Source organism: Phaenicophaeus curvirostris, chromosome 5 (assembly GCF_032191515.1).
Source record: "Phaenicophaeus curvirostris isolate KB17595 chromosome 5, BPBGC_Pcur_1.0, whole genome shotgun sequence".
In the NCBI taxonomy this organism is placed as follows: domain Eukaryota; kingdom Metazoa; phylum Chordata; class Aves; order Cuculiformes; family Cuculidae; genus Phaenicophaeus; species Phaenicophaeus curvirostris.
Genome location: NC_091396.1, coordinates 62176297 through 62200607, shown reverse-complemented (window position 1 = coordinate 62200607; position 24311 = coordinate 62176297). Strand labels below are relative to the sequence as shown.

At 49.9% G+C, this 24311-nt stretch overlaps 3 protein-coding genes across 3 annotated transcripts; 2 read left to right on the top strand and 1 right to left on the bottom strand.

Moving 5' to 3' along the window:
- Positions 1 to 474: 474 nt before the first annotated feature.
- JKAMP (JNK1/MAPK8 associated membrane protein) lies at positions 475 to 6178 on the bottom strand. Its single transcript, XM_069856905.1, has 7 exons — positions 6151 to 6178; positions 5283 to 5374; positions 4477 to 4631; positions 2935 to 3141; positions 2069 to 2250; positions 1385 to 1461; positions 475 to 1068 (listed from the first exon to the last, which is right to left on the bottom strand). Exons 1-7 carry the CDS (start codon positions 6161 to 6163, stop codon positions 850 to 852), a joined length of 945 nt encoding a protein of 314 aa, XP_069713006.1. The 5' UTR covers positions 6164 to 6178; the 3' UTR covers positions 475 to 849.
- Positions 6179 to 6978: 800 nt separating this feature from the next.
- L3HYPDH (trans-L-3-hydroxyproline dehydratase) lies at positions 6979 to 11680 on the top strand. The gene is made up of 5 exons (XM_069856898.1): positions 6979 to 7539; positions 9022 to 9191; positions 9522 to 9644; positions 10517 to 10654; positions 11202 to 11680. The coding sequence occupies exons 1-5, from the start codon at positions 7008 to 7010 to the stop codon at positions 11325 to 11327; spliced, it is 1089 nt and encodes a 362-aa protein (XP_069712999.1). The 5' UTR covers positions 6979 to 7007; the 3' UTR covers positions 11328 to 11680.
- A 2992-nt stretch (positions 11681 to 14672) lies between these two features.
- Positions 14673 to 17771, top strand: GPR135 (G protein-coupled receptor 135). Its single transcript, XM_069857099.1, has 2 exons — positions 14673 to 16829; positions 17563 to 17771. The coding sequence occupies exon 1, from the start codon at positions 14679 to 14681 to the stop codon at positions 15933 to 15935; it is 1257 nt and encodes a 418-aa protein (XP_069713200.1). The 5' UTR covers positions 14673 to 14678; the 3' UTR covers positions 15936 to 16829; positions 17563 to 17771.
- Positions 17772 to 24311: the final 6540 nt, after the last annotated feature.

Below are 24311 nucleotides of genomic sequence, written 5' to 3'. Positions count from 1 at the left end.
CTAGTGAAGAAATTCTTCCTTGTGTCTAGTCTTAAATCTGCCCTTCTCCAGTTTATACCCATTCCCCTCATCCTATACTGCAAGACTTGTGAACAGTCCCTCCCCAGCTTTCTTGTAGGCATCATTAATTAGGTGCTCCACAGGCTCACTTGCAGCAAGTGGTTTGTTAAAAACTACCAGGAAAGAAAATCTTTAATCTGATTTTAGATGGAAATTTATAGTCAAGGTATAAGAAAATGGATGTAGGAGGAAGGATACTACTGTTTTATCCTCTCCAGGAAGAGGTACACAAAGCAGAAATTATACTTTAAAGAGAATTTTACAACACAATTTCCTCTCCTTCTACCTGGCAATTAGACTAAAACATCCTGAGGAATCACACTCAGCATGTTATTTTTTCATGGAAGAAGGATGAAAGTCTGTTTTCAGAGGTAGGGAAGTGAAGCTAGAACATGCAGTGAGAAAACCAAGCTCTATGGTATATCCAAGCTTCGTTTGTTTTATTGAAAGTCCATTAGCAAACAGACTCTATTGTTTTATTCAAACAACACCTAGAACACTGCAGCAGAAAATGAACATAGACAAGCAAACGGTTGTACTAGAATGTGTCACAAGCTTTATATGCATATTCACAGTGATAAATACAGACATTCCCTTTGAACTATCCCAGATACTTACAAAGAATACAAAGTGCAGCTTTTTAATTTTATACAGTCACACTCAGAGGTGTTTCACCTAGAAGGCTTGTACATAAATAACTTCTTTTAAAATAGAAGTTTTGAAAGCATAACAAGCACTAACATTGTGTAATCCAGATCACTAGGACAACACTGTTGGCACAGGCTCCCTTTAATGTCCATTTCCACCTTCTGAGAGGATGCGTGATGGTTCGGTGTACTTGGCTGTCAGCAAGTAGAAGAGGGCAGGTGCAGGCACCAAGGCAAGCAACGGCAGGTCCTGCTCAAGCTTATCCAGTTTGGAAATGGAGATGATTCCATAGGCATGAAGCAACCAGTGGCTGAAGAGGACAACAAGCCTTTTCTTCCTGACAAGAAGGTCCTTGAAAGACTTGGAAAAAAAAAACAAACAACAGTGTCCTGTTAGCGTTCAGCCTGCTACCTAGTGTATGATGTTTAAGAGATGCTGTAGGTTGCACACAGAGACTCTATGAAGCCTCCTGGGTCTGAGCACTTCCAGCATAAAACAGTTTCTAAATCCACCACAAGAGGGAAGTCTCACGAGCTTCCTCCAGCTAGGAGGAGAACTCCTAGGAAGAGATTTAAACGCAGAATACACCACCGAGAAAAGGCAAGAGACAAAGTGTTCTCTGCTCATTCAAGTATTTTATATCATGAATTTTAACGCAAGAAACATGATTACCTACCTCCACTTCAGAAGCAGACATGTACACAGCCAGTGTAACCAAAGACAACACCAGTATGATGTACGGAAAGGCATAATCTAAAGGCAAGCACCAAACACATTAGCAGGAAAAAGAATGCATTAATTTAAGCAGAGACAGTTCTTCCCTATATAACCATGTGTGAAGTACTAAGCCAATATTGCCCACCTCTTATCATCACATCAAACACGTACAGCATTGATAGGCAGCCAAGCACAACAGTTCAATACTTCCATCTTCAAATTTAACTTTTTCTAGGTGAAGTTACTGTACACTTAAATTATTAATTGAAAAAGGCAGATATTAAGAACAGTAGTCACACTGAGTGGGGGTGGGGGTTGTGGCACCTTTCTCCTCCACGTGATGAGTACGCTGGAGGTGAAACCAAAACCAGATAATCTCCCCCAAACCTACACTTCAACCCATCTCCGACTCAGACAAACGCTACCTTCACAGAAAGTGGACTTGGCAGAGGCAAAGTAGTGTTGGTCAGGAGCCAGGTTAGGACAAGGTTACTAATGAGCAGCTTTGTCAGGTGACTCCTCACAATAAACTTAAACCCTGTCCTTATTCTCAAAGCAAAAAGACTGTCAAGTCCCTTCCTGCCCTCCCACAAGCTGTTTGTTGGGGTGTGTTTATAGATATGTTTATTAGGAGAGAACTCACAGAGCAGGCCTCCTCCAACAGCCTGAAGCACGGTGAGGATAGGGAAGAAGTACAGGGCTGCATAAATGCTTTTAAATCGATCAGACTTCCCTAAACCACAGGCAATTTTCTTCACCAGAAGCGGACGAAGCAGCATCATTAACACAAGGCAGAAGGCATAATATATAAACACAATGGTGTACCTGAAAGAAAAAAAGAGAAATTCCAGTTCTTTCTCTCCTGCAGACTCAACACGGAACCAGGGATTCTGAAGAACTTACAAACACAGAAAAACGGGCTCACTTTTCCTAGGGAAATGAGTCAAGATGCAGCAAAGGGGAATCAAAGTGAGGTCTTACGCTTCATAGTTAAATAGCTCAGACTATGCCACCTTCTTTGGTGACTCAAAGTCATGAGATGTTACTAAGTTTACTCAAACACAGCTCAATGCATGAAAAGTCTCCGGGGGACTGATACTCATTAGTCCTTGTTTGGTCTCTTCACCCAGGTAACAAGAGACAGAACAAGACAACAACCTCAATTTGCACCAGGGGAGGGTTCAGATTGGATGTTAGGAAAAAATTCTTCACCAAAAGGGTTGTCAAGCACTGGAACTGGCTTCCCAGAGAAGTGGTGGAGTCACCATCCCTGGAGGTGTTTAAAAGACCGGAAGGTGTGGCATTTAGGTATATGGTTTAGTGGTAGGCTGGCAGCATTAGGTTAATGGTTGGACTCCATGATCTTTAAAATCATTTCCAACCTAAACAATTCTGTGATTCTATGAGTTACATCTGAACATGTTTTGAAGCTTTGAAAAGAAGCACGGACAGAAACATGCTTATATAAAAGGAAGGGACAGACAGGAGTACAAAAGCCTTTCCACTCACAAGGGATACACCGCTTCATGAGTGCAGTGCACTGTGGTGATGTAGTCGGGACTCGGGTTGTAAAGCATCGTGTACCAGTCCGACAGCTTCTTCACCTTGCAGGAGCGGATGTGCAGAGAGCCGACAGGGTCACTGACGAGCAGCGTAACAATGGCTGCAATGCTGCACTCGAACAAGGCAGTGATATGCTGCAACAATGCGCTGGAGCTGTGGGAGGAGAGAGACAGATTGACTACCATTTTGCTATCGCTAAAGGAAATCTAAACACTGACTGGGAAGTGGATGCCCATGCACTACAGAACCTTTCTACAGAGTTAATATTCACCGTGACCAAGGACAGGAACACACTGCTTGAATAAAAAAATTAAGTATTTGAAACCAAGTATGAAAACTCATGTACATTCTCAGATGAATTAGCATGCAAAATGCAACTGGACAACATTCCAGCTTCTAGAAATGAAGCTAGGGAGGGCTCTTTATCAGGGAGAGCAGGGATATGATGAATTGAAACAGTTTTAAGCTGAAAGAGGGGAGATTTAAACTAGACATTAGGAAGAAATTTTTTACTGAGAGGGTGGTGAGGCACAGGTTGCCCAGAGAAATCATGGATGCACCAACCCTGGAGGTGTTCAAGGCCAGGCAGGATGAGGCTTTGAGCAACCTCATGTATTGGAAGGTGTCCCTGCCCATGGCAATGGGCTTGGAGTTTGATGATCTTTAAGGTCCCTTCCCATACAAACTATTCTATGATTCTTAAACAAACATTTGCTCTAACATATGCAGCCTCCCAGGTGAGAGACAATACTCATGCTGTTGTAGTTTCAAAGAAAGCTGCAGTGAGGATGAGACACCACACAGCTCAGAAGCAATAACTTTGTTACATAAGCAAAATGTTCAGAGCTGCAAGATCTTGTTAGTGATGGTGTACATATTCATCTATTAAACCCCCACATCCCCCCATGTTTTCAGTATTTAGGGCATTCCAGAGTCATTACTTCTTAAATTCCAGTCTAGCACCTAACAGCTACATGCAGCTGTGGGTTTAAACCCTCTTTACAGAACTTCCTTGACGTACCAACACTGATATAAAGGTTGTTTCAGCTGTGCGGTCAGCACCGAAACCCAGTACGCGTATTCCTGAAAAGAAACTCAAATCCATTCTGTTGTTGCACACGTGCAGCACCACTGACTGGGCTTCTACAGGTGGTAGGGCTGGCCTAAGAGAGAGGTGGTGACACAACGCGCTGCTCCTGCCTGCTACTGGGAAACCTAATCCAGCCCAAACTGCCAGATGGACTCGGTACCACCACATTAAAGAGACACAGACGATGTCCTGAGGGCAATGACTGACAAGAAGGACCCGCAGAACTCTCATATTTGTAGATACTCCCGGCTCCAGCTGCCCAGAGCTGATATGCTACTGTTTCAGCACAACCAGCGGCATTAACTGCTGGATCCTTCAGTTCAGCCTCTCAGACTGATCACTCACGAATACAAGATTTCCATTTTCAAATAACTTATCTGAAGAAGGCGGATACCAACCTTTTTTTTCCTGAATACCATTCAATAAAGAACCAGTGTAAAACCAGAGGAAGCATGGCCATGAAGCCAAGGTACAGCCAGTCATAGCGGTCTGGAGATCCCATACATTCCCGGCAGATTTTGTTCTCATCGGTTCTTTGACCTCTAGGGCACACCTAGGCAAAGCAGTGATTGTATTTAGAAAGCACTCGAGCACCACTAATGAACCATCTCAGTTCCTGGAAAAACAGGCTCAAGTTGTACTGGGACAAGAAACGTTAACCTCAGCAGTTTCTCAGCTTACGCCAGCTTTGCTCTTTCTGGCTCTTCCTTCTCAACATCAACAACAGTGAAGATTGTTTAACAGACTTCACCTAGGACTCCCTCTTCCACTATCACACTGCCTCCCTTCCATCGCAAAGCTCACTCACCAGGCTCCCCAGAGTTTCTTAGTCCCCATTCTTGCTCTGCATCTTCCATGGACCTTGCTCTCACTTAGTTCTCAAAAAAAATAAAACTATCAGTGGACAGAGCGATTCCAGCACATCTCTCTGTGGAATCCCATTCAGTTCCAGCTTTTGTAGCCCCTCTACTCAGCCACAGTGGAGCACCGAGCCTTCAGCCACTCCTTTAGGGAACATTTCACTGAGTAGCTCCTGGTTTTGGTAAGGGAGCTCTACTTGCACTTTGCAGCCCTTGCCTCACCTCATCCCCAGGGCACCTCAAGCTGGGCTGTGGTGCCACTGCCAGTAGGATCAGCATCGACTAATGGGGTGCCTGGCTTCCACCCTGCTTCCCCAGCTTGGCCAAACCCGAGTCCTACTCACCCCGCAGTCCCCGTAGGTCTCCACAGAGCCGTTGATAGACAGGACGGTCCTGCCACAGTACAGCCCGAGGCAGGCGGGCTGGATGATCACGGCTGCAGGGACAGCACAGATACATGAGCACGGTGCTCCAGTCCAGCTCCCCCTCGGCTGAGAGGCACCCACTGCCGCTCCCTGTCAGCTCCCATGGCTCACAACCCACCCGCTCCTACTCTCAAGACGCAACTCTCAGCCCCACAGCCCCCCCAGCTCTCAGCCCCACACAACTCCAGCTCTCAGCCCCACACAACTCCAGCTCTCAGCCCCACACAACCCCAGCTCTCAGCCCCACACAACCCCAGCTCTCAGCCCCACACAACCCCAGCTCTCAGCCCCACACAACCCCAGCTCTCAGCCCCACCTCTCAGCCCTACAGCCCCCCAGCTCTCAGCCCCACCTCTCAGCCCCACAGCCCCCCCAGCTCTCAGCCCCACAGCCCCCCCAGCTCTCAGCCCCACACAACCCCAGCTCTCAGCCCCCCCGGTTCTCAGCCCCACCTCTCAGCCCTACAGCCCCCCAGCTCTCAGCCCCAGCTCTCAGCCCCACACAACCCCAGCTCTCAGCCCCACAGCCCCCCCAGCTCTCAGCCCCACACAACTCCAGCTCTCAGCCCCACAGCCCCCCCAGCCCTCAGCCCCACAGCCCCCCCAGCTCTCAGCCCCACACAACCCCAGCTCTCCGCCCCACACAACCCCAGCTCTCAGCCCCACACAACCCCAGCTCTCAGCCCCACAGCTCTCAGCCCCAATAGCCCCCCCAGCTCTCAGCCCCACAGCTCTCAGCCCCACAGCCCCTCACCCCCACAACTCCAACCCGACCCTCCTGTCGCTACCGGCACGGAACATGGCAGGAAGGCAGCAGCACAGCCCCCTCCAAAGCACTTCCGGTCGGGCCGCTTCCGCTTCCGCCGGAAAGAAAACTGAGGAGGTGTAGCGGCCAGCGAGAGCTCAGATCGGCCCGGCAGGCGAAAGACGACAAAAACTCTTTCTATGAATACAAAAGAGGAGCAGGGAGGATATTCAGTCATTATTGGATGCCAGTGGAACAGCTATGGCAGGAGATGAGGCCAGGGCTGAGGTACTGAATGCCTTCTTTGCCTCACTCGTTAAAGTCGTTCTCCTCCATGTACACACCCAGGGGGCAGAGGGGGCGGGGCTTCCCGCTCCGGGGGGCGGGGTCACTCACAGGGGGCGGGGGTTCCCGGCGCATGGGGGCGCGGCCAGGGCCTATGGACGTGGTGCCCTCTGCAATGAGGGCGGGGCCAATCGCAGGGGCGGGGTTTCCTAATAGAGGGGGGTGGCCGGTGTCGGGGTGGGGGTCCTGCTGCACGGGGGCGTGGCCAGTCACAGGGATGTAACTTATAACTTTGGGGGCGTGGCCTGTACAAGTGGGCGTGGTTTCCCCTCCGTGAGGGGGCACGGCCAATTATAGGGGCGGGGCTTATCGCACCAGGGGGCGTGGTCATTTAGGGGGCGTGATCATTTAGGGGAGGGGTTTCATGCCTCGGGGGCGTGGCCAGCCAAGGGGAGTTCCCTGTGAAAGGGGCGTCGTCATTCGAGGGGGCGTGGTTTCCGTCACAGGGGGCGGGGCCAGTGGGGCGGGGCCGATCGGGAGGGGGCGTGGTTTCTGTCGCAGGGGGCGTGGCCACAGGCGGATCTGGGATTTCCCTCCCTGGTCGGGTCACGGACAATGTCATCGGGGCCTGGGGACGTCGGTGCTTCGGAGCGGTGGCTGCCGCCGCACTCGCCAACAGGGCTGGTGGTGCAGACAGTGGAGATGCACACGGGCGGCGAGCCGCTGCGCATCATCCCACGGCTGGAGGCGGCGGAGGCGGTGGGCAGGGCGCTGTCGCTGCTGCCGCTGCGGCGGGAGGTGGCGGCCACACAGGACCATGTGCGGCGGGCGCTGATGCACGAGCCGCGAGGCCACGCCGGCATGTACGGGGCCGTGGTGGTGCGCGGGGAGGCGGCCACCGACGGCGCCCACCTGGCCGTCCTCTTCTTGCACTGCGCCGGCTACAGCACCATGTGCGGCCACGCCGTCCTGGCCCTCGGCCGCTTCGCCCTCGACTACGGGCTGGTGGCGGCACCCAGCTGCCCCGAGACGGCCGTGCGCCTGCGGTGTCCCTGCGGGCCCATCACCGCTTTCGTGCCCTGGGATGGCCACTGCAGCGGCAACCCTGTCCGATTCCGGAGTGTGCCTGCCTTTGCCGTCACCACCGGTGGGGACCGAGGCTGCCACACTGGTTTTAGAGGCTATCTATGGGCTGTTTTGTTTTTAAACCTCATTGCTCTCTACAACTGCCTGAAAGGAGGTTGTAGAGAGGAGGGAGCTGGCCTCTTCTCCCAAGTGACAGGGGACAGGACAAGAGGAAATGGCCTCAAGCTCCGTCAGGGGAGGTTTAGGCTGGACGTTAGAAAAAAATTTTTCACAGAAAGGGTCATTGGGCACTGGAACAGGCTGCCCAGGGAGGTGGTTCAGTCACCTTTCCTGGAGGTGTTTAAGGGATGGGTGGATGAGACCTTTGCTCTGCAAAGGGATCTGAACAGGCTGGACCGCTGGGCAGAGTCCAATGGCATGAGGTTTAACAAGGCCAAATGCCGGGTCCTGCACTTGGGGCACAACAACCCTATGCAGTGCTACAGACTGGGAGAAGTCTGTCTAGAAAGCTGCCTGGAGGAGAGGGACCTGGGTGTGTTGGTTGACAGCCGACTGAATATGAGCCAGCAGTGTGCCCAGGTGGCCAAGAAGGCCAATGGCATCTTGGCTTGTATCAGAAACGGCGTGACCAGCAGGTCCAGGGAGGTTATCCTCCCTCTGTACTCGGCACTGGTGAGACCGCTCCTCGAATCCTGTGTTCAGTTCTGGGCCCCTCACCACAAGAAGGATGTTGAGGCTCTGGAGAGAGTACAGAGAAGAGCAACAAAGCTGGTGAAAGGGCTGGAGAACAGGCCTTATGAGGAGCGGCTGAGAGAGCTGGGGTTGTTTAGCCTGGAGAAGAGGAGGCTGAGGGGTGACCTCATTGCTCTCTACAACTACTTGAAAGGACGTTGTAGAGAGGAGGGTGCTGGCCTCTTCTTCCAAGTGACAGGGGACAGGACAAGAGGGAATGGCTTCAAGCTCCGCCAGGGGAGGTTTAGGCTAGACGTTAGGAAAAAATTCTTTACAGAAAGGGTCATTGGGCACTGGAACAGGCTGCCCAGGGAGGTGGTTGAGTCACCTTCCCTGGAGGTGTTTAAGGCACGGGTGGACGAGGTGCTGAGGGATATGGTTTAGTGTTTGGTAGGAACGGTTGGACTCGGTGATCCGGTGGGTCTCTTCCAACCTGGTTATTCTGTGATTCTGTGATTCTGTGACTGAGGGGTATGGTTTAGTGTTTGACAGGAATGGTTGGACTCGATGATCCAGTGGATCTTTTCTAATGTGGTGATTCTATGATTCTATGATATGGTGGTGGCTATGCCAGGGTGGGGGGCTGGCAGCCTGGCTGGGGGATGTCTGGCAAATCCCTCCCCAATTCCGATGTCCCCTAGAGGCAGGACAAGGCTGTCAGGGATGCTAAAAGGCATCACATGCCACTCTGGCACAGGAACACTTCAGTTGTTGTCTCCATCTCCTTGCACACAGCAAGGTTCTTTTGCTTTGCATGCAACCCACTGCAATGTGGTTTCCCCTCTTCACTGCCCTTCCTTTCTCTTCTCAGACTTGGCCATCGATGTCCCTGGTCACGGGAAGGTGGTGGTGGACATTGGCTACGGTGGTGCTTTCTATGCCTTCCTCAGCGCCAAGCAGCTGGGCCTTGATGTGTGCTCTTCAAAGACCAAAGACCTTGTCAATGCAGCAAGTGCAGTGACAGAAACGGTGAAGAAACAGGTATGATGATGCACTGCGGTACCCCAGCATGTTCCCTTTGGGGTGACTATACCAGACCCAGGTCCTTTATTCCCCCGAGACCCTCAGGTGGGGAGGGAATCCCATCTTTCCAGTTCCATGTTGAATTTTGGAGTCCTCCAGCCTCACAAGGATGAGAGAAGGAGCTCACTTTTGCTGCTGCTGCATCCATCTCTGTTCCTGGAGAAGTAGAGGTAGAAACAGTGATGTGGCCTCATCCTATTCCTCTGGTCCCTTGCGGAAGCTGTACTGCATGTCCTGCTGGCTGCCCAGCTGCTGTGCATGGTGTGAACTTGTCTGTGCTGTTTCCAGTTTAAGCTTCATCACCCTGAAAGCGAAGATCTGGCTTTCCTCTACGGCACCATACTGACAGATGGGAAAGATGCCTTTAGCGAGGAGCCCACCACCAACATTTGCGTGTTTGCAGATGAACAGGTACAGAAACGGGCTTTTTCAGGCAAACAAGGCACCACTTTCCTACCTTCTTGCATCCACTGCAGAGATGAGGGACAGTTCTGTTTCTTCTTGGTTTGGGCAGTGTTCATTGCTTCTGCTTCAGTGATGTCTTGGAAGAGATGTTTGTCACTTAACATGTGATGGTTTAGCTTCTAATGATAGAAGTACTTCAGCTCATCTTGGTGGCTTTTTAGAAAGGTTGATGGCCATGCCCCACAACTAGGAATTTCCCAGGGGTTCAGGAACTGAAGGGGGGTACCAGCATAGTGTCTATCCTTAAAAGTGCTGATCTAGGGAACAGTTGCAGGGCATGAACAGAGGAAAAGAGGGGGCTTTTTTTCTTGTCTGCAGTGGATAAGGTATCACATAAATAGCAGGGGAGGTTTTGGTTGGACTTCCCTGCAGTGAGGAGTGTAGAGCATTGGGATATATCACCTTGGAAGCTGGCCAACATGGTGAGTTTTGGAGGTTTTAAGACCAGGCTGGCCAGCAGCTCTCTCAGCATAACTACTCCTACCTTGACGTGTGAGAATGGGGAAGGTGGTCTCTGCCCCTCTCAGTACTGTTGCTGTGGTGCTGGGAAGCTTTCAAGTGCTCCCTAAATAGCCTTAATATTTATTAGATGACTCATCCCTACTAGTTTGCCAAAGCTGATACAATCCAAAAGTACCTTAAAGCTGCTTATTTTGTCTTCTTATTTGTGATGTATACAGATTCTGTACTAAACCCTAGGCTAGAGGGTTTTCCCCCAAGCGCCATACAAAGGTGGCAGAGAGAATCGAGATGAGCAATATTGTGTTCTGTTAAAACCCAGAATACTAGAGCTGGTTCATCTTCTCTCCTGAACGTAGGTTGACCGGAGTCCAACAGGTTCAGGAGTGACGGCTCGCATCGCCTTGCAGTACCATAAAGGACTCATCCAGCTGAATCAGGCCAGAACTTTTCGGAGCAGTATCACGGGGTCTTTTTTCACCGGAAAGGCAGTACAGGCAAGTGGCTTGTGCAGGAGATTCCTTCTGTCTTGAGGGCTGCTGGAAAAGCACTGTTGCCTCAGCTCCATAGAGAAGCAGAAAAGCCTTTCTGTGTCCGGGGAAGGGCATGTGCAAGGAGGGAGGTGCCGGGGGGTCTTGCCTTCCCACAAGCCTCATGCTTCAATGTTTTTTTATTAGAGAAGCAAATAACAGTAAGACCTTGTTTTTTTGCATGGGCTTCCCTGCAAATCCTCTCTTGGCCGTTGGGAAAAGGCTAGGGTGAGAAATGTCTCTGATGCTGATGTAGATAAAGCAGTGGTCTGCTTTCAGTGGCAGCTAAGGGTGGATTCCTAGTTTAGTCCCCTCTTCCTTGCTCAAAGGCTGAGTGCATTGTTTGCAGATGTACAAACTGGTCTGTGCATCCAAGTTTCCAGGCCCAGCCCTGGCCATGGGATCTGGCAGGACATGGCTGTGAAGGTCTGGATATGCCCCAGGGAGCTCTTGGTCTTTGGGTGCAAGCAGAGAACCTCCTGTCACCTCTGTCCGTATCCTCATCCCTCTGCAGGAAACCAAGTTTGGGGAATACAATGCGGTCATCGTGGAAGTCTCGGGAGAAGCTTTTTATACCGGTACAGCCACCTTCACTGTCGAAGAAGAAGACCCACTGAAATATGGCTTTTTCTTCAAGTGACCTGAGCCACTGTGTGAAAGGCGCATTAAGAGCGCTGTGCTTCTCCTGTCCACACATTCCTGTTCTCCTTCTCCACATGGCTCGTTGTAATACGCCAGAGCAACAGGAGGAGCCTTTGGTGGTATCTGCAGTGTTTGAAAATCACAGTCAGTGTTCCCCTGCTGTAATTAGAATTCCAGGTACAATGTGATTAACAGAGATGGACTGCTCTGAGAAGCCATCATCATCATCATCTTAATAATTTTTCACAGAAAACTGAGCCGATCCTGGAGAGCTTTCTTCAGATTTATGTGCCTTCTCTACATCTGCAAATTACTAATTCCAAAGTCAGATTCCTATTAAAAGCAAGCTAAAAACACTGCCTTTCTCCTCTTGTTTTGCCTTCCAGAGATCAATTCCAGGACTCTGCCAAGTGTGTGACAGCTGTTGGTTCGGATTGCCTGCTCTGCCTTGCTGCCTGCTGCTCATCTGGCCATGCTGCTCTGTCTCATGCCCCAGCTTCTCGGGCTCAGGCAGGTCCCAACAGCCCCTTTCTCACTGCTCTCAATTCTCCCCTGCCAGAGCCCTCCTGCATCCCAGGGCTGGATACAGATGTGCTGTGTCCATACCAGGCTGCTTCCCAAACCTTCCTCTCTTGCTTATCTTGGACCATTGGCTGCAAACAGCTCATGGTTAACTTTCAACAGGAGCAGCTGTATTCCAAGGTCTGAGCTGTTGTGACCTTTGGTTGCTAATTATTTACTGAAGATTCTGCCTCAGTCTGAGGGCAGCATGTGCAGCAGAGCCTCAATGCCTGCTTTGCTGAACTCCCTGGAGGAAGGGATGCCAGTGGAGAAACCAAACCAAGCCCTGGGCTTTAGGCAAGCATTTTCAGGGCTAGAAGTTCTTCAGACCATCCGTGGCCTGCAGTTTCCAGTGTCTCTGGACAGAATGGTGTGGTGGAAGTGTGCTTCCTTACAATGAGACATGAGTATGATCATCTTTCAGTAGCTCATGCAGCAGAAAGGAGCCAGTCACACTGGAAAGCTTGGAACAGGTTAACACGGAAAAGGCTGGGAGGAATTTCTTCTGTCAACTTGGAAATTATAACTTTGGAACAAGAAGAAACAAAAATCCCCTGGTTCAGAGAGCAGCACTCCAATGAGGTTTTCTAGGCTGGTGTCTGGGGCTCTTGCTCCCAGCTTTCCTGTAACTCCCAGATAAATCCCTTGCTGCCCCTGGACCAGGGGAGCAAGAAGTGACACACACATCACCTGCACTTGCAGGAGCAAACTTCTGTGTGTGCTTCCACCTTTGGGGCATCTCCCTTTGGATCGGTCCCCATCAGCTCAGCTCCCAGGAAAGAGCTGGGGCTGGAAATCAAGCAGCCCAGTGCAGAGAGGTCAGAAGCTCTATAGCTGTTAATTGGGTTGCAGCCTTCATTATCTATTCACTGTCCCCATCCCTTAGGGGCAGGTGGCTCCAGTGTGGCTGGGAGTGGGGTATAGGGTCCTGTTGTCCATGTGGGGGTCCCCAGCCTGACCCCTCTGCTTGTGAGACTGCAACCCAGAGAGCATGAGGGTGGTCCTGGCCTGGGAGGGATGGGTTGCAAGGCTGTGAGGGGAGAGTGGTTTGTGGGGAAAGGAGAGGGCTGTGGGTGTAGAAGGGCTGTGAAGGGAGAGGAACCATGATGGGAGAGGGCTTGGAGAGGAGAAGGGACATGAGGGTTGAGGGGCTGTGAGGGGAGAGTGGTTATGGGGAGAGAGGAGCCACTAGGGAAGAGGAGCCATGAAGGGGGAGGGGTTCTCCCCATAAGGGGCGGGCTGGGAGGGGAGAGAAGCCCAGAGGGGAGAGAGGCAATGTAGGTGATACCAAAAATGCCAGCAGACAAAGCTCTCTAAGACTCTTTTTGGAGTTTTAGAAAGCAAGCATCCCTTATCCGGTCTGGGCAACATGAGGGAGTGCTCTCCATAAACGATGTGCAGTGATGCAAGAGCTGCTACAGGATGTATTTTCCACTTACATGCATATGGATATTTTTTCCCAGAAATCTTATGCACACTCAATTACTTTCCAAGGCCTAATTTTAATGTTGTGACACTTTGCAACAGTCAAAACTCTTGCTAATTTAGAGCTGGCTCCACCTCTCTGCTTAACCTTGGCTTTTAAGGTACGTAGAAACTCCATACAGAGGTGGTTATAAAAGAAACATCTGTTCAGCACAGATCATACAGAACACAAGAGGTTATCCTCTTCAAGGAATAAACAATGTCTAGAAAACACCATTGTTAAGAAAACATGCTGTCAGAGGGACATTCTGTCTAATTCTCAAAAACCACAACTGCTTAGACGAAATGTAACAGTGCTTTAGCTTAAATCAAAATATTCCTCTTTGAAATATTCCACTTACTGTATCAAGGGGAGAGGGGGTGTCAAGGCAGAGGTCTGTGAGCGGAGGGTGACGTGGGGAGGAAAGGAAACATGAGGGAAGAGGGGTTGTGGGGGGACAGGGCTGGAGGAGGAGTGGAGCTGTAGGGGAGAGGGTTTGGAGGGGAGAGAGGCTGTGAGCAGGGAGGGCTGTGCAGGGAGAAGGACCAGGAGAGGCGAGGGCTGGGAAGGGAGAGGGTCCATCAGGGGAAAAGGGTTTTAAGGGGAGTGGGAGCTGTGAGGGGAGAGGGACTTGGAGGGGAGAGTGATTTAGGGGAGTGCAGAGCCATGAGGGGAGAGGAGCCATGAAAGGACAGGGGCTGTAAGGGGAGAGGAGCCATGAAGGGAGAGGGGCTGCGAGGGGGGACAAGCCATAAATCTATGATTCTATGATGAGCTGAATGTAGGACAGCAATAATATTATCAGATACAGAGAGACTGAATGTAAGGGTTGAGTGTAAGACCAGCAAAAGGAACCATATTAGGAAAAATTATTTTTATAGCTAGGATTTTTATAAAATGCTGGAAAACATAGGTTTAATAATTTGCATCTGCTTAACTTAAAAAATTGTAGTGCTTTATTTGCTATATGAAATTTTATTTTTTGCATGGTAACTGAAAAATCTATTTATGCAGATATGATAGAAAATCGGAAGTTACCTTTTGAATAGAGACCATCCTTTCAGAAGACGCTCTACAGCAGAATCAACAGTTAAAATGGATTCTACGATTCTATGGCGATGCTGCGGGTGCAGGGTGAGGGATGCCCCTTCCCCCTTGCTGGCTGTGACAGCCGGCGTCCCTCAGCCCCACTGCTGGCCTCGGGGGGCTTTGCTCTTCATCCTCCCCCTACTCTTCCATCCATAGCGGCGGGGCGGGCTCTCTGGTTCCCCGGGTAACGCTGGGACGTCAGCAGGGCCAGTGGTACTGGGGCTGGAGGAGCCCATGGAGCTGGCGACGGCCACACCGGGCAACCTGTCCAACGGCGGGGAGGATGCAGGCGACGGGGAGGAGGATGCTGCGGGGTGGTCGGTGGCAGCGCTGGCATCCCAGGCGCTGGCGTTGCTGCTCATATTCGCTCTCTCCGCGCTGGGCAACGGGGCAGTGGTGCTGGTGATCGCCCGGCACCGGCAGCTCCGCACGGTCACCAACGCCTTCGTGCTGTCCTTGTCGCTGTCGGAGCTGCTGGGAGCTTTGCTCTGCTTGCCCCTCGCCTTCCTCAGCCTGCTCAGCCACCCGCCCGGCACGTGGCTCTTCGGGCAGCGCCTTTGCCTGGCCAGCGCTGCCCTCCATGCCGGGCTGGGCATCGCCGCCACCCTCACCATGGCTCTCCTCTCCTTCGACCGGTACTGCGCCATCGTCCGCCAGCCGCGACACAAGATGGGCCGGCGACGCGCTGCCCAGCTCCTGGCCGCCGTCTGGCTGGCCGCCCTGGCCCTGGCTGGACCCTGGTACGGGCTGGCGGGCGAGGGGAGACGAGAAGCCCATGCCGGGGCGTATCGCTGCATCTACGTGCTGCCTTGGGGCTCCTCCCAGCTTGGGCCACCCTACGGAGCAGCTCTCATCGTTCTCTGCTACCTCCTGCCCTTCGCCCTCATGTGCTTCTGCCACTACAACATCTGTCGCGCCGTGCGGCTGGCCGAGAGCCGCGTGCGGCCCCTCACCACCTACGGGCACCTGCTGCGGGCCTACGGGGAGATGCGCACAGCCACCACCGTCCTCATCATGATCGTCTCCATCATCTGCTGCTGGGGACCCTACTGCATCCTGGGGCTGGCTGCTGCCGCTGGCCACCTGCCCTTCTCGCCCACCATGGACGCCGTAGCCAGCGGGATGGCCTGGGCCAATGGTGCCATCAATCCCCTCATCTACGCTGCCCGCAACCCCAACATCTCTGTGCTGCTGCGGCGCAGCCGTGAGGGGGGCTATAGGACTAGGAACAACGTGGCAGCCTATCTCTCGGTCCCGGGCTGTCAGCTGGAGCCCCGGAGCCGGGCTGACCGCGTCCGAGAGCGCTACGTCAACCAGCACAGCGGCCCCCCGGGCAGCGCCCTGTCCTCCTCCAGCCCAGCAAGCGGGAGAGAGGTGGCCATGTGGGCCTGCAAGAACCCTGCTGTCCTCTTCTGTCGGGATGGGCAGCCAGACACCATCTCTGAGGCCACCTTGCAGGCCAAAGCGGACACCATCGACACCAGCCTATAAAGGGATGGGGGTCCTGGATGGAGGCTTGGGAATCCGGGGCTGCCCCCGCAAGGAAATGTAGGGAGCCCCAGCGCTTGGAGCCAGACTGCCAGGGTATTGGAGAGATGGGACTGCGTGAGCCACAGTGTGGTTTCTTCTCTGTTGTGTGAGCTCTGGTTTGGCAACCCAGTCAGCAAGAAGCGAGAGCTCCACAGGGAAAGCAAGTCCTCCTTTCCTTTCAGCAGCCCTGACGCACTGGTGATCACCACCGAGCTCAGTCAGTGCAAGGGGCTGACTGCAATAATGAAACAGTGTTTGCTTCAGTCCTGCAGAAAGTGCCACAGTGGAATTAGGAGACAGACACAAATACAGCCCAAATCGGCTGTGTGAGCTGTTTGTTAAGTGCCAAAAAATCTACAAAAAGCCTAGGACTGGCAGCTGGAAGACATGCTGAAAACAACACACTGTGAAAACCGCATCATGGCAGAAAAATGTTGCTTTAACCCATTATGCGTGGAAACGCCGACAGAAAGTCATAGAATGTAGGACAGGGTAAAAAAACAATCTATTAACTTGATTTTTTTTAATTTTTCAAGCTCCCAAGCATAACAAAACAGCAATTGTTGTCAAAGGGAAGAGGTGTGATACCAGGAGAGAAGGAAAAGAAGATAAAACCTCAGTTGTCAGAATTTCAGCTGCCTTTTCTTTTCTTTTTTTTTTTTTTTAATAGGTACAATCAGGTTAAAATGAAAGTGAGAAATGAGAGTTGTTGAGACAGACTGAAGAAAAGGATGCGGGTGTAGACTATGGTATCACCAAGTTTGTGCACAGGGTCTGTGTTTTCTTTTTGAGCTCATCCCAAGTATCTCACATCTCTAAGCATTTAACCATGTTTAGAGGAACCATAAAGGAGAGGTGAGTATCTGAAAGGAGAGCTCTTTGTGTGATCTTAAGCATGTGAAAATGTGTATATGCAGAGAAAAGGTATTATATTGATGGCAGCAATCTATCCGGAGGATAATGTTTTAAAAAATCCTCTGTTTTCCATTGAAAAAAAAGGAATGTAACACAATGGAAGTGTGATTGCACAGCATAAATTCATATGAATTTACAAGTATCATTTTTTCGTCCAAAGGGCTAAAGCCTTAAATTAGTGCTTTGAATCAGAAACTAAGATGGGGCCTTTCTTCATGTTTGACAGAGTTAAATGTGAAAGACAGGCAGTGTTTTAACTTGTATTTTCTTTAAAAATACAGTGTTATTGTTTTACCAGCTTTTTCAACTGCTTGTGACCCAAGTGAACATACTACCATTATTTTGTAAGCCAGACAAGAAATAAATTGTCCTTTATGCAGGAGATGCAAGTGTCTCAGCCTGGCATCATTCAGAGCCCAGCCTTGAGAAAGGAACTTCTATAAATAAATGGCCAGACAAATTCTAGTTGAGAGACCTAATTGATTGTGAAATTTTAATGCAGCTGTTTTACCTGCTGTGAGCATTACTGTAATTTTCTTCTGTGGTGCTCCTGAAGTCCACAAGGGAAAGACTTGACCCTTGACTTCTTCTCAGCACGGATACTTTACCCTGCAGATCCTGGATTTTGCAAGTCAAGCAGTGGATTTGTATTTCTGTAGTCTCTCTGTTTCAGATAGAAGTCGTACAGAAAACCCACAGCTTTTCACAGCAGCTCTTTGACAGCGAGCGAACACTACTGGCTTGTTACAAGGGTGGGACAGGAATATCTTGCATACCTGCCCTGCTGCAGCAAGGTATGGCTAATGTAAAGAAAAAGAAGTGGTTGTGAATGATGAGATTAGATTTAGCTCTTACCTAGGATCAATCATAGAATGGTTTGAGTTGGAAGGGACCTTAAAGATCATCCTGTTCCACCCCCACTACCATGGGCAGGGACACCTCCCACTGGATCAGATTGCTCAAAGCCTCATCCAGCCTGGCCTTCAACATCTCCAGGGATGGAGCAGCCACAGTGTCCCTGGGCAACCTGTGCCAGTGCCTCACCATGCTCACAGGAAAAGATTTCTTCCTAGTACCCAAAACTCCCCTCTTAGCTTAAACTCATTCCCCCTTGTCCCACCCCTGCACTCCCTGATCAAGAGCCCCTTTCCAGCTTTCCTGTAGCCCCTTTCAGTACTGGAAGGCTGCTGTAAGGTCTACATAAAGCCTTCTCACCTCCAGGCTGAACAAGGCCAGCTCTCTCAGCCTGTTCTCGTATAGGAGATGCTCCAGCCCTCGGATCATCTTCATGGCCTCCTCTGGACTGGCTCTAACAGATCCATGTCCTTCCTGTGATGAGGACTCCAGAACTGAATACAATACTCCAGGTGAGTTCTCACCAGAGCAAAGTATAGGCGGGCAGGTTGTAATAAAGGAGTTTTTTTCTGACTAATTAGCCGTATAGAGCCGTATAGAGCACATGGTGTTTGAACAGCTTCAGGAGTTTCTGCCTGAGTTCCACTAATCATTGACTCATTTCCTCTATAGAAAACTTCATGATAACTAACTACGTAGCAAAGAAAAGCCTGCTGTTTTGCATTCCCAGAAGGGATATTTCTCCACAAGTTGTTGTCATTTGTCCTTAGAGTCCTGTGCTTTGTAATGCCACGAGGACAGAATCACAGAATCATAGAATGCTTTGGGTTGGAAGGAACCTTAAAGATCATCCAGTTCCAACCACACTGCAAGGAAAACAACCCAAGCTCAATCAACCTTATGCATGTGTAACGTGGACAGCAGGCAAAGGCAGACCACTTGTGGTTCATGTATCGCCTGCAGAGCAGCACCATTATTCCAATCACCCAGCTGTGATACAGGTAGTGGCACAGATCGTTATTGCTCTGTGATGTCTGTCTTGTAGGGGAAAAGATGGCTCTGTTTGTAGCTTGGCCCCTCTGGTTCTGAAGCGGAGCCTGTACTTTGACTCGAAACGAATACTTAAAAAATTTCCAATCTTTAGCACTGCACAGATTTACGGGGATTTTCTTTCACTATTTGCACGGAAGAAGAGTTTTCTCTGCCAATTGGAATAAATTTGGTCAGAGTAGATGAACTGAAGTATAGTTCTTGGGTTAACAAAAGATGAAGGCCCAACACTCCCAACACTGACTTTTAGTGTGCTGTTCGGTGTTCTCTGTGGCTGCACTCATCTTCTGGCAGAAAGCTCCTGAAAAGCGTGGTCCTGCTCCCCTCCATACTCAGCTCTGGCTACCTTCCCAGTCCCCTCTGTCCCCTCTGTCCTCACCACCCCAGCTGACTGTCATTAACCAGCTCAGGCTCTAACCAGTAGAAACCCACTGATTTGCTATTTTGCATGCTGGTTTAGTTTTCTACTGATTAAACACCCCAACCAGAGTATCACAGGCTAGGTTAACATCCTTCTGGCAGCTACTTCTGCCAAGGGCAGGATTAGGAGTGCCAGGACTGAGATGAACATCGAAGCATTATAAGAGATCCACCAGGAGCGAGCTAACACAGCATTCTGGGAGCATTCTCCAGGCTAAACAACCCCAGCTCTCTCAGCCGCTCCTCATAAGGCCTGTTCTCCAGCCCTTTCACCAGCTTTGTTGCTCTTCTCTGGACTCGCTCCAGAGCCTCAACATCCTTCTTGTGGTGAGGGGCCCAGAACTGAACACAGGATTCGAGGAGCGGTCTCACCAGTGCCGAGTACAGAGGGAGAATAACCTCCCTGGACCTGCTGGTCACGCCGTTGCTGATACAAGCCAAGATGCCATTGGCCTTCTTGGCCACCTGGGCCACTGCTGGCTCACGTTCAGTCGCTGTCAACCAACACACCCAGGTCCCTCTCCTCCAGGCAGCTTTCTAGACAGACTTCTCCTAGTCTGTAGCTGCACAGGGTTGTTGTGCCCCAAGTGCAGGACCCGGCATTTGGCCTTGTTAAACCTCATGCCATTGGACTCTGCCCAGCGGTCCAGCCTGTTCAGATCCCTTTGCAGAGCCTCCCGACCCTCCAGCAGATCCACACTTCCACCCAGCTTAGTGTCGTCCACAAACTTGCTAAGGGTGCACTCGATGCCTTCATCCAGGTCATTGATAAAGACATTGAACAGGGCTGGACCCAGCACTGAGCCCTGGGGAACCCCACTTGTCACTGGCAAAGCACTGATCGGTGTCTGTACATTAGTTTTGCGTGTGAAGAGCTGAAGGAGGGCAGTTGGCTGCAGTCTTTGAGCCATTACAAATTAGCAGCTTTCTGTTAAACACTAACTTGGGCTGCAGCAAAGGGATATTCTTGACCAAATCCTTTTTGACATGGACATACTACAGCTCCAATAGAGAGCTAGCTATGCTTTAAGGCGGTGCTTATCCTGTAATCCTCATAGCTATAGAATTATAGAATCATTTAGGTCGGAAAAGACCTTTAAGATGGAGTCCAATTGTTAACCTAACACTGGCAAGCCCACCCCTAAGCCATTTCCCTAAGTGCCACATCTACACATCTTTTAAATACCTCCAGGGATGGCAACTCCATCATCTTGTCCCGATGCTTGACAACCCTCTCAGTGAAGAAATTTTTCCTAATACCCAATCTAAACCTCCCCTGGCACAACTTGAGGCCATTGCCTCTCATTCTATCCCTTGTTACTTAGGAGAAGAGACCAACACACACCTCACTACAACTTCCTTTCAAGTACTTAAAAAAAGCCATGAGGTCTCACTTCAACCTTTCTTTCTCTCAGTTCGCTCACCCACTCCTCACATCACAGCAGTGTTAAGCAAGTCAAGTACACAGGTCTCTACAGACACGTTTTTAAAAATTAGTTTTAAAAAATGCAACCGAAGGTTGAAGCGTCTTAAATAAACCATGAACAGCAGAGAGAGAGAGATACACAGACACACACAAAACACGCCAAAGGCAGCCAGCTGCCAAAACAATATTTGGAATGCTGCTGTGTTCCAGCTGTGCTGAAGGTTTCTGCCTCTCATTGTGGAGTGGGTGAGAAGATCTTGGTCATGGAAGCACACAAGCCAGTGTGTAAGTTTGTCCTTGTACCTAGCTCCATGTGACCACCCAGGAGAGGGAGACCTGAGGTTTACTTCACTGCTTTACCTGATCTCTGAAAACTCCACCCATGGTGGCAGCTGCTTGTTCCCAATAGGAAAACATCGTGGGACGGGGCTCCTGGCAAAGCCACTGTGGAGACATCAGCTCCATGCCTCTTAAAGGCCATGCTAGAGTCAACCCACATAGAAATCCTCTTTGTCTGAGCTGAAGGAAAACTCAGAAGTCAGCAAGACACCAAGGTTTTAGGCACTACAAAGCTAGCTTGGAGGCTCCAACCCTCCAGCCATGTCTCTGAAATACTGCTTTCCTTCTTCCTCCCTTGAGATGAACCTGCATGCAAGGTGAACTGCAATCTGCTTTGCACAAGGGCTCTGCAAAGGATATCGGGGCACTTTTCAGCACCCCAATTCAAAAAATCACGTGGATTATTCAGTGCAAGGTATTTGACACGAGAGAGACAGCAGTTCACATGATTTGAAGACCAGTTCAGCCCTGGATACAGGTGACAACATTAATCAAAGCCAAATAAAAACTTAATCCTTGGGCCTTTTAGTCCCTTGTCAACCTTCCAGCATACTTGCGCTCAGTGTGAGTGCCATGCTATCTGGCAATGATACGCTAGTCACTGATACAACTAATGCATTGTATCTTAGAAGGGAAACCTTGTCTTGCTGAAAACCAAGTTTTGGAAGGTACTCTTCCAGCTGAACTCCATGGTAATTTTGCCGTTGATTTAATTATCAGATTTATTCCAGTCATTAGTTTTCACTCCCTTTCTAATCTCTGGATGAAGTCTCAAATCAAAGCAAATGCTTTGCACGTAACTTATGAAGTATGAAAATTACCAGTTTGTAAGGGACAGCCTGATAGTCGGTGATTGCTGTCTAAATAATGACCAGAACCAGAATAGCTCACGTGAGAGAGCCACCCTCCCTGCTTCTCTTTCAGCACTGGTGTTGGCTTGCACATCCAGTAGATGCCAGCAGAGACCTGAGTAGCCAGCAGAGCCTTTCAGCCACTGATTCAAGAAAATCCTCCTTCTGGTAATGACATCAACCACTCTGCCTTCAGGACTGCTGCATCCCAAACAAAAACATTCAGAACAAGTGTTGTGAGCAATGCAGTGCAAGCCCTAAGTGTACCTCTCTGAAACCTAATTTTAAAGGTGGGTTGAGTAGTCATCATTAAACTCAACACAAGATGCTCTTTGGAAGGCTTGTCATAGAGGCTGAAATGAATGATTTGGAAATCACATCAGGGAAGTAGCATTTTGTGTGATGCTGGTTAATGTCTGTGCTGCATGCTCTCCAAAGCTGCAGCCCAGATGCCTGGTGAGATCAGTCCTGATGCTGGCAGGGCACTTAGTTCAGTGACAGAGCTGCCTCATCCCCTCTGACTGCATTTGTATTTTTACATGGTGACTCTGGCTATTAATAATTGGGTGCACCTCTAGATCTGCTTGCAAAGCATTGCACAGGCACAAGGTAGTAACTAATTGCTAGAAGAATAAACTGGTCCCAAATCCTGCAGGGGTTGTCACCAGCAGTGTGATTATTAAGGGAAATGAGAAAATATGATAGATATATCCATGCAGGACTTATATATTATTGATAGTTGATTGTATATATTATTGATAGTTGAACGGTTGGACTTGATGATCCGGTGGGTCTCTTCCAACCTGGTTATTCTGTGATTCTGTGATTCTGTGATCCTGTGTAATAAACAGAGAATTGTATTATGAATATAATAAGAATGGGTGTTGGAAATTAATCTTTATAACAACTACAAGAATACTGTTCAATTGTCCCATGTACAGCCCCAGTCCAGCTGAATCAACAGGTTGTGTAAGAAATGTCAGACCTAGAACACAGATGTTATATTTTCTGATAACTGACGATTAAAAGGTCAACTTATTTTTGAGTATAGACTTAGACTAGGTATAGGTATAAGTTAATGGAATGGCTTGAAGTTTTTCTTTGAAGTTTAAAGGTGAATAGATGTGTCTCAAGAAAGAAGATAAGCGACTTTTATGACCAGAGGAGGAACATAACCTGCTGAAGCATCACTTCTGAGGGAGAACTGAAACGAGACAGTGGAGATAAATTATCAGGGTGGACTTCTGTGGACTTTTGAGTTAATGAAAAATAAAGAACTAGGAGCACATGGAAGAACACCAATAACTTTTCAAAGAAAATACCTATTGTATAATGCTATGTCAGAATATATAAATATCTGATGGTCTTGTGTGGGCCTTTGCCGCTCACTGATGGCTCAGCTCCGAGTTGTAAATAAAGCAAGCCTAGAGTTACCCACTGTCTGGTGAAAATCCATTAACAGGGATCCAGGCTTGGGTGCCCCAATGCCCAGCTGTACTGTGCTGCTCTGCTGCTACAAGCCATGAGCTTTCCAGGACCACTGGGGTGAGTTCCAGCAGCTTCACTGGAGCTGGATGTGGGAGGACGAGGCACTACTCACACCACGTCCAGCCTTGTTGCTGTTCCTAGTTTGTGAAGGAAAGGAGTTGCCAGTGCCATGCTGCTGGCAGCTCACTACCTTGAGTCTTGAAGCACCTACACTTGCCCCAGCTGAAGCGTTTCATAGAATCATAGAATCATAGAATAACCAGGTTGGAAGAGACCCACCGGATCAACGAGTCCAACCATTCCTATCAAACACTAAACCCTTAGCACCTCGTCCACCCATGCCTTAAACACCTCCAGGGAAGGTGACTCAACCACCTCCCTGGGCAGCCTGTTTGGGGAACAGCTCTGCTTTTCTAGGTATTTCTTGCCTAGGAAATCACCACTGTGACAATCAAGAGGAAAAGTGACGTGGAGAGCCAGACTGCAAATCCCTCTTAGTGGCTTAAAATGGATGAGTCACAGGGGAAATCAAAGTGAAAGTAGCACAAACCCCAGGGCACAACATCAGAGCCTGCATTAGTCTGGCTGGGTAGTGATGGATGATCTACTCAGCCAAAAACTCCCCAGGAGGCTCTGCCTGAAGCCAGAGGGAACACAGCATATGGAATTCAGAGGCAAACGGAAGACCAGCACAGTATGATGTGCGCTGGGAGTCACAGCACTGGACTCCCTCGCAAAGACCTTCTCCTCACCAGGCAGCTGTGCCAGAAGGAAGGCAGGTGGTGACATGCTCCAGCATTTCTGTCCCAGGCAGCTGGCAGCACTGTGCCAGGCCCCTACCCCAGCCAGGCTGGGGTGTCTGCTCAGCCCTGCCCTGCTCCTGCCCCCATCAATGTGGGCATCACCGCACTGTGCTCAGCTTCACTCGTTGGTTCTTGCCCAGGGGTAAGTTTTTGGCTGAGCCATAAAGACAGACTCTTGTAGCGCAAGCTG

Coding starts and splice junctions, on each gene's coding strand:
- JKAMP (XM_069856905.1), bottom strand. Junction 4,632..5,282: donor AGACCTACGGGGACTGCGGG/GTGAGTAGGACT, acceptor TGCTTTGCCTAG/GTGTGCCCTAGAGGTCAAAG. Junction 3,142..4,476: donor TGGTATTCAGGAAAAAAAAG/GTTGGTATCCGC, acceptor CTCCTCCCACAG/CTCCAGCGCATTGTTGCAGC.
- L3HYPDH (XM_069856898.1), top strand. CDS start 7,008: ATGTCATCGGGGCCTGGGGACGTCGGTGCTTCGGAGCGGTGGCTGCCG. Junction 7,540..9,021: donor TGCCTTTGCCGTCACCACCG/GTGGGGACCGAG, acceptor TTCTCTTCTCAG/ACTTGGCCATCGATGTCCCT. Junction 9,192..9,521: donor CAGAAACGGTGAAGAAACAG/GTATGATGATGC, acceptor TGCTGTTTCCAG/TTTAAGCTTCATCACCCTGA.
- GPR135 (XM_069857099.1), top strand. CDS start 14,679: ATGGAGCTGGCGACGGCCACACCGGGCAACCTGTCCAACGGCGGGGAG.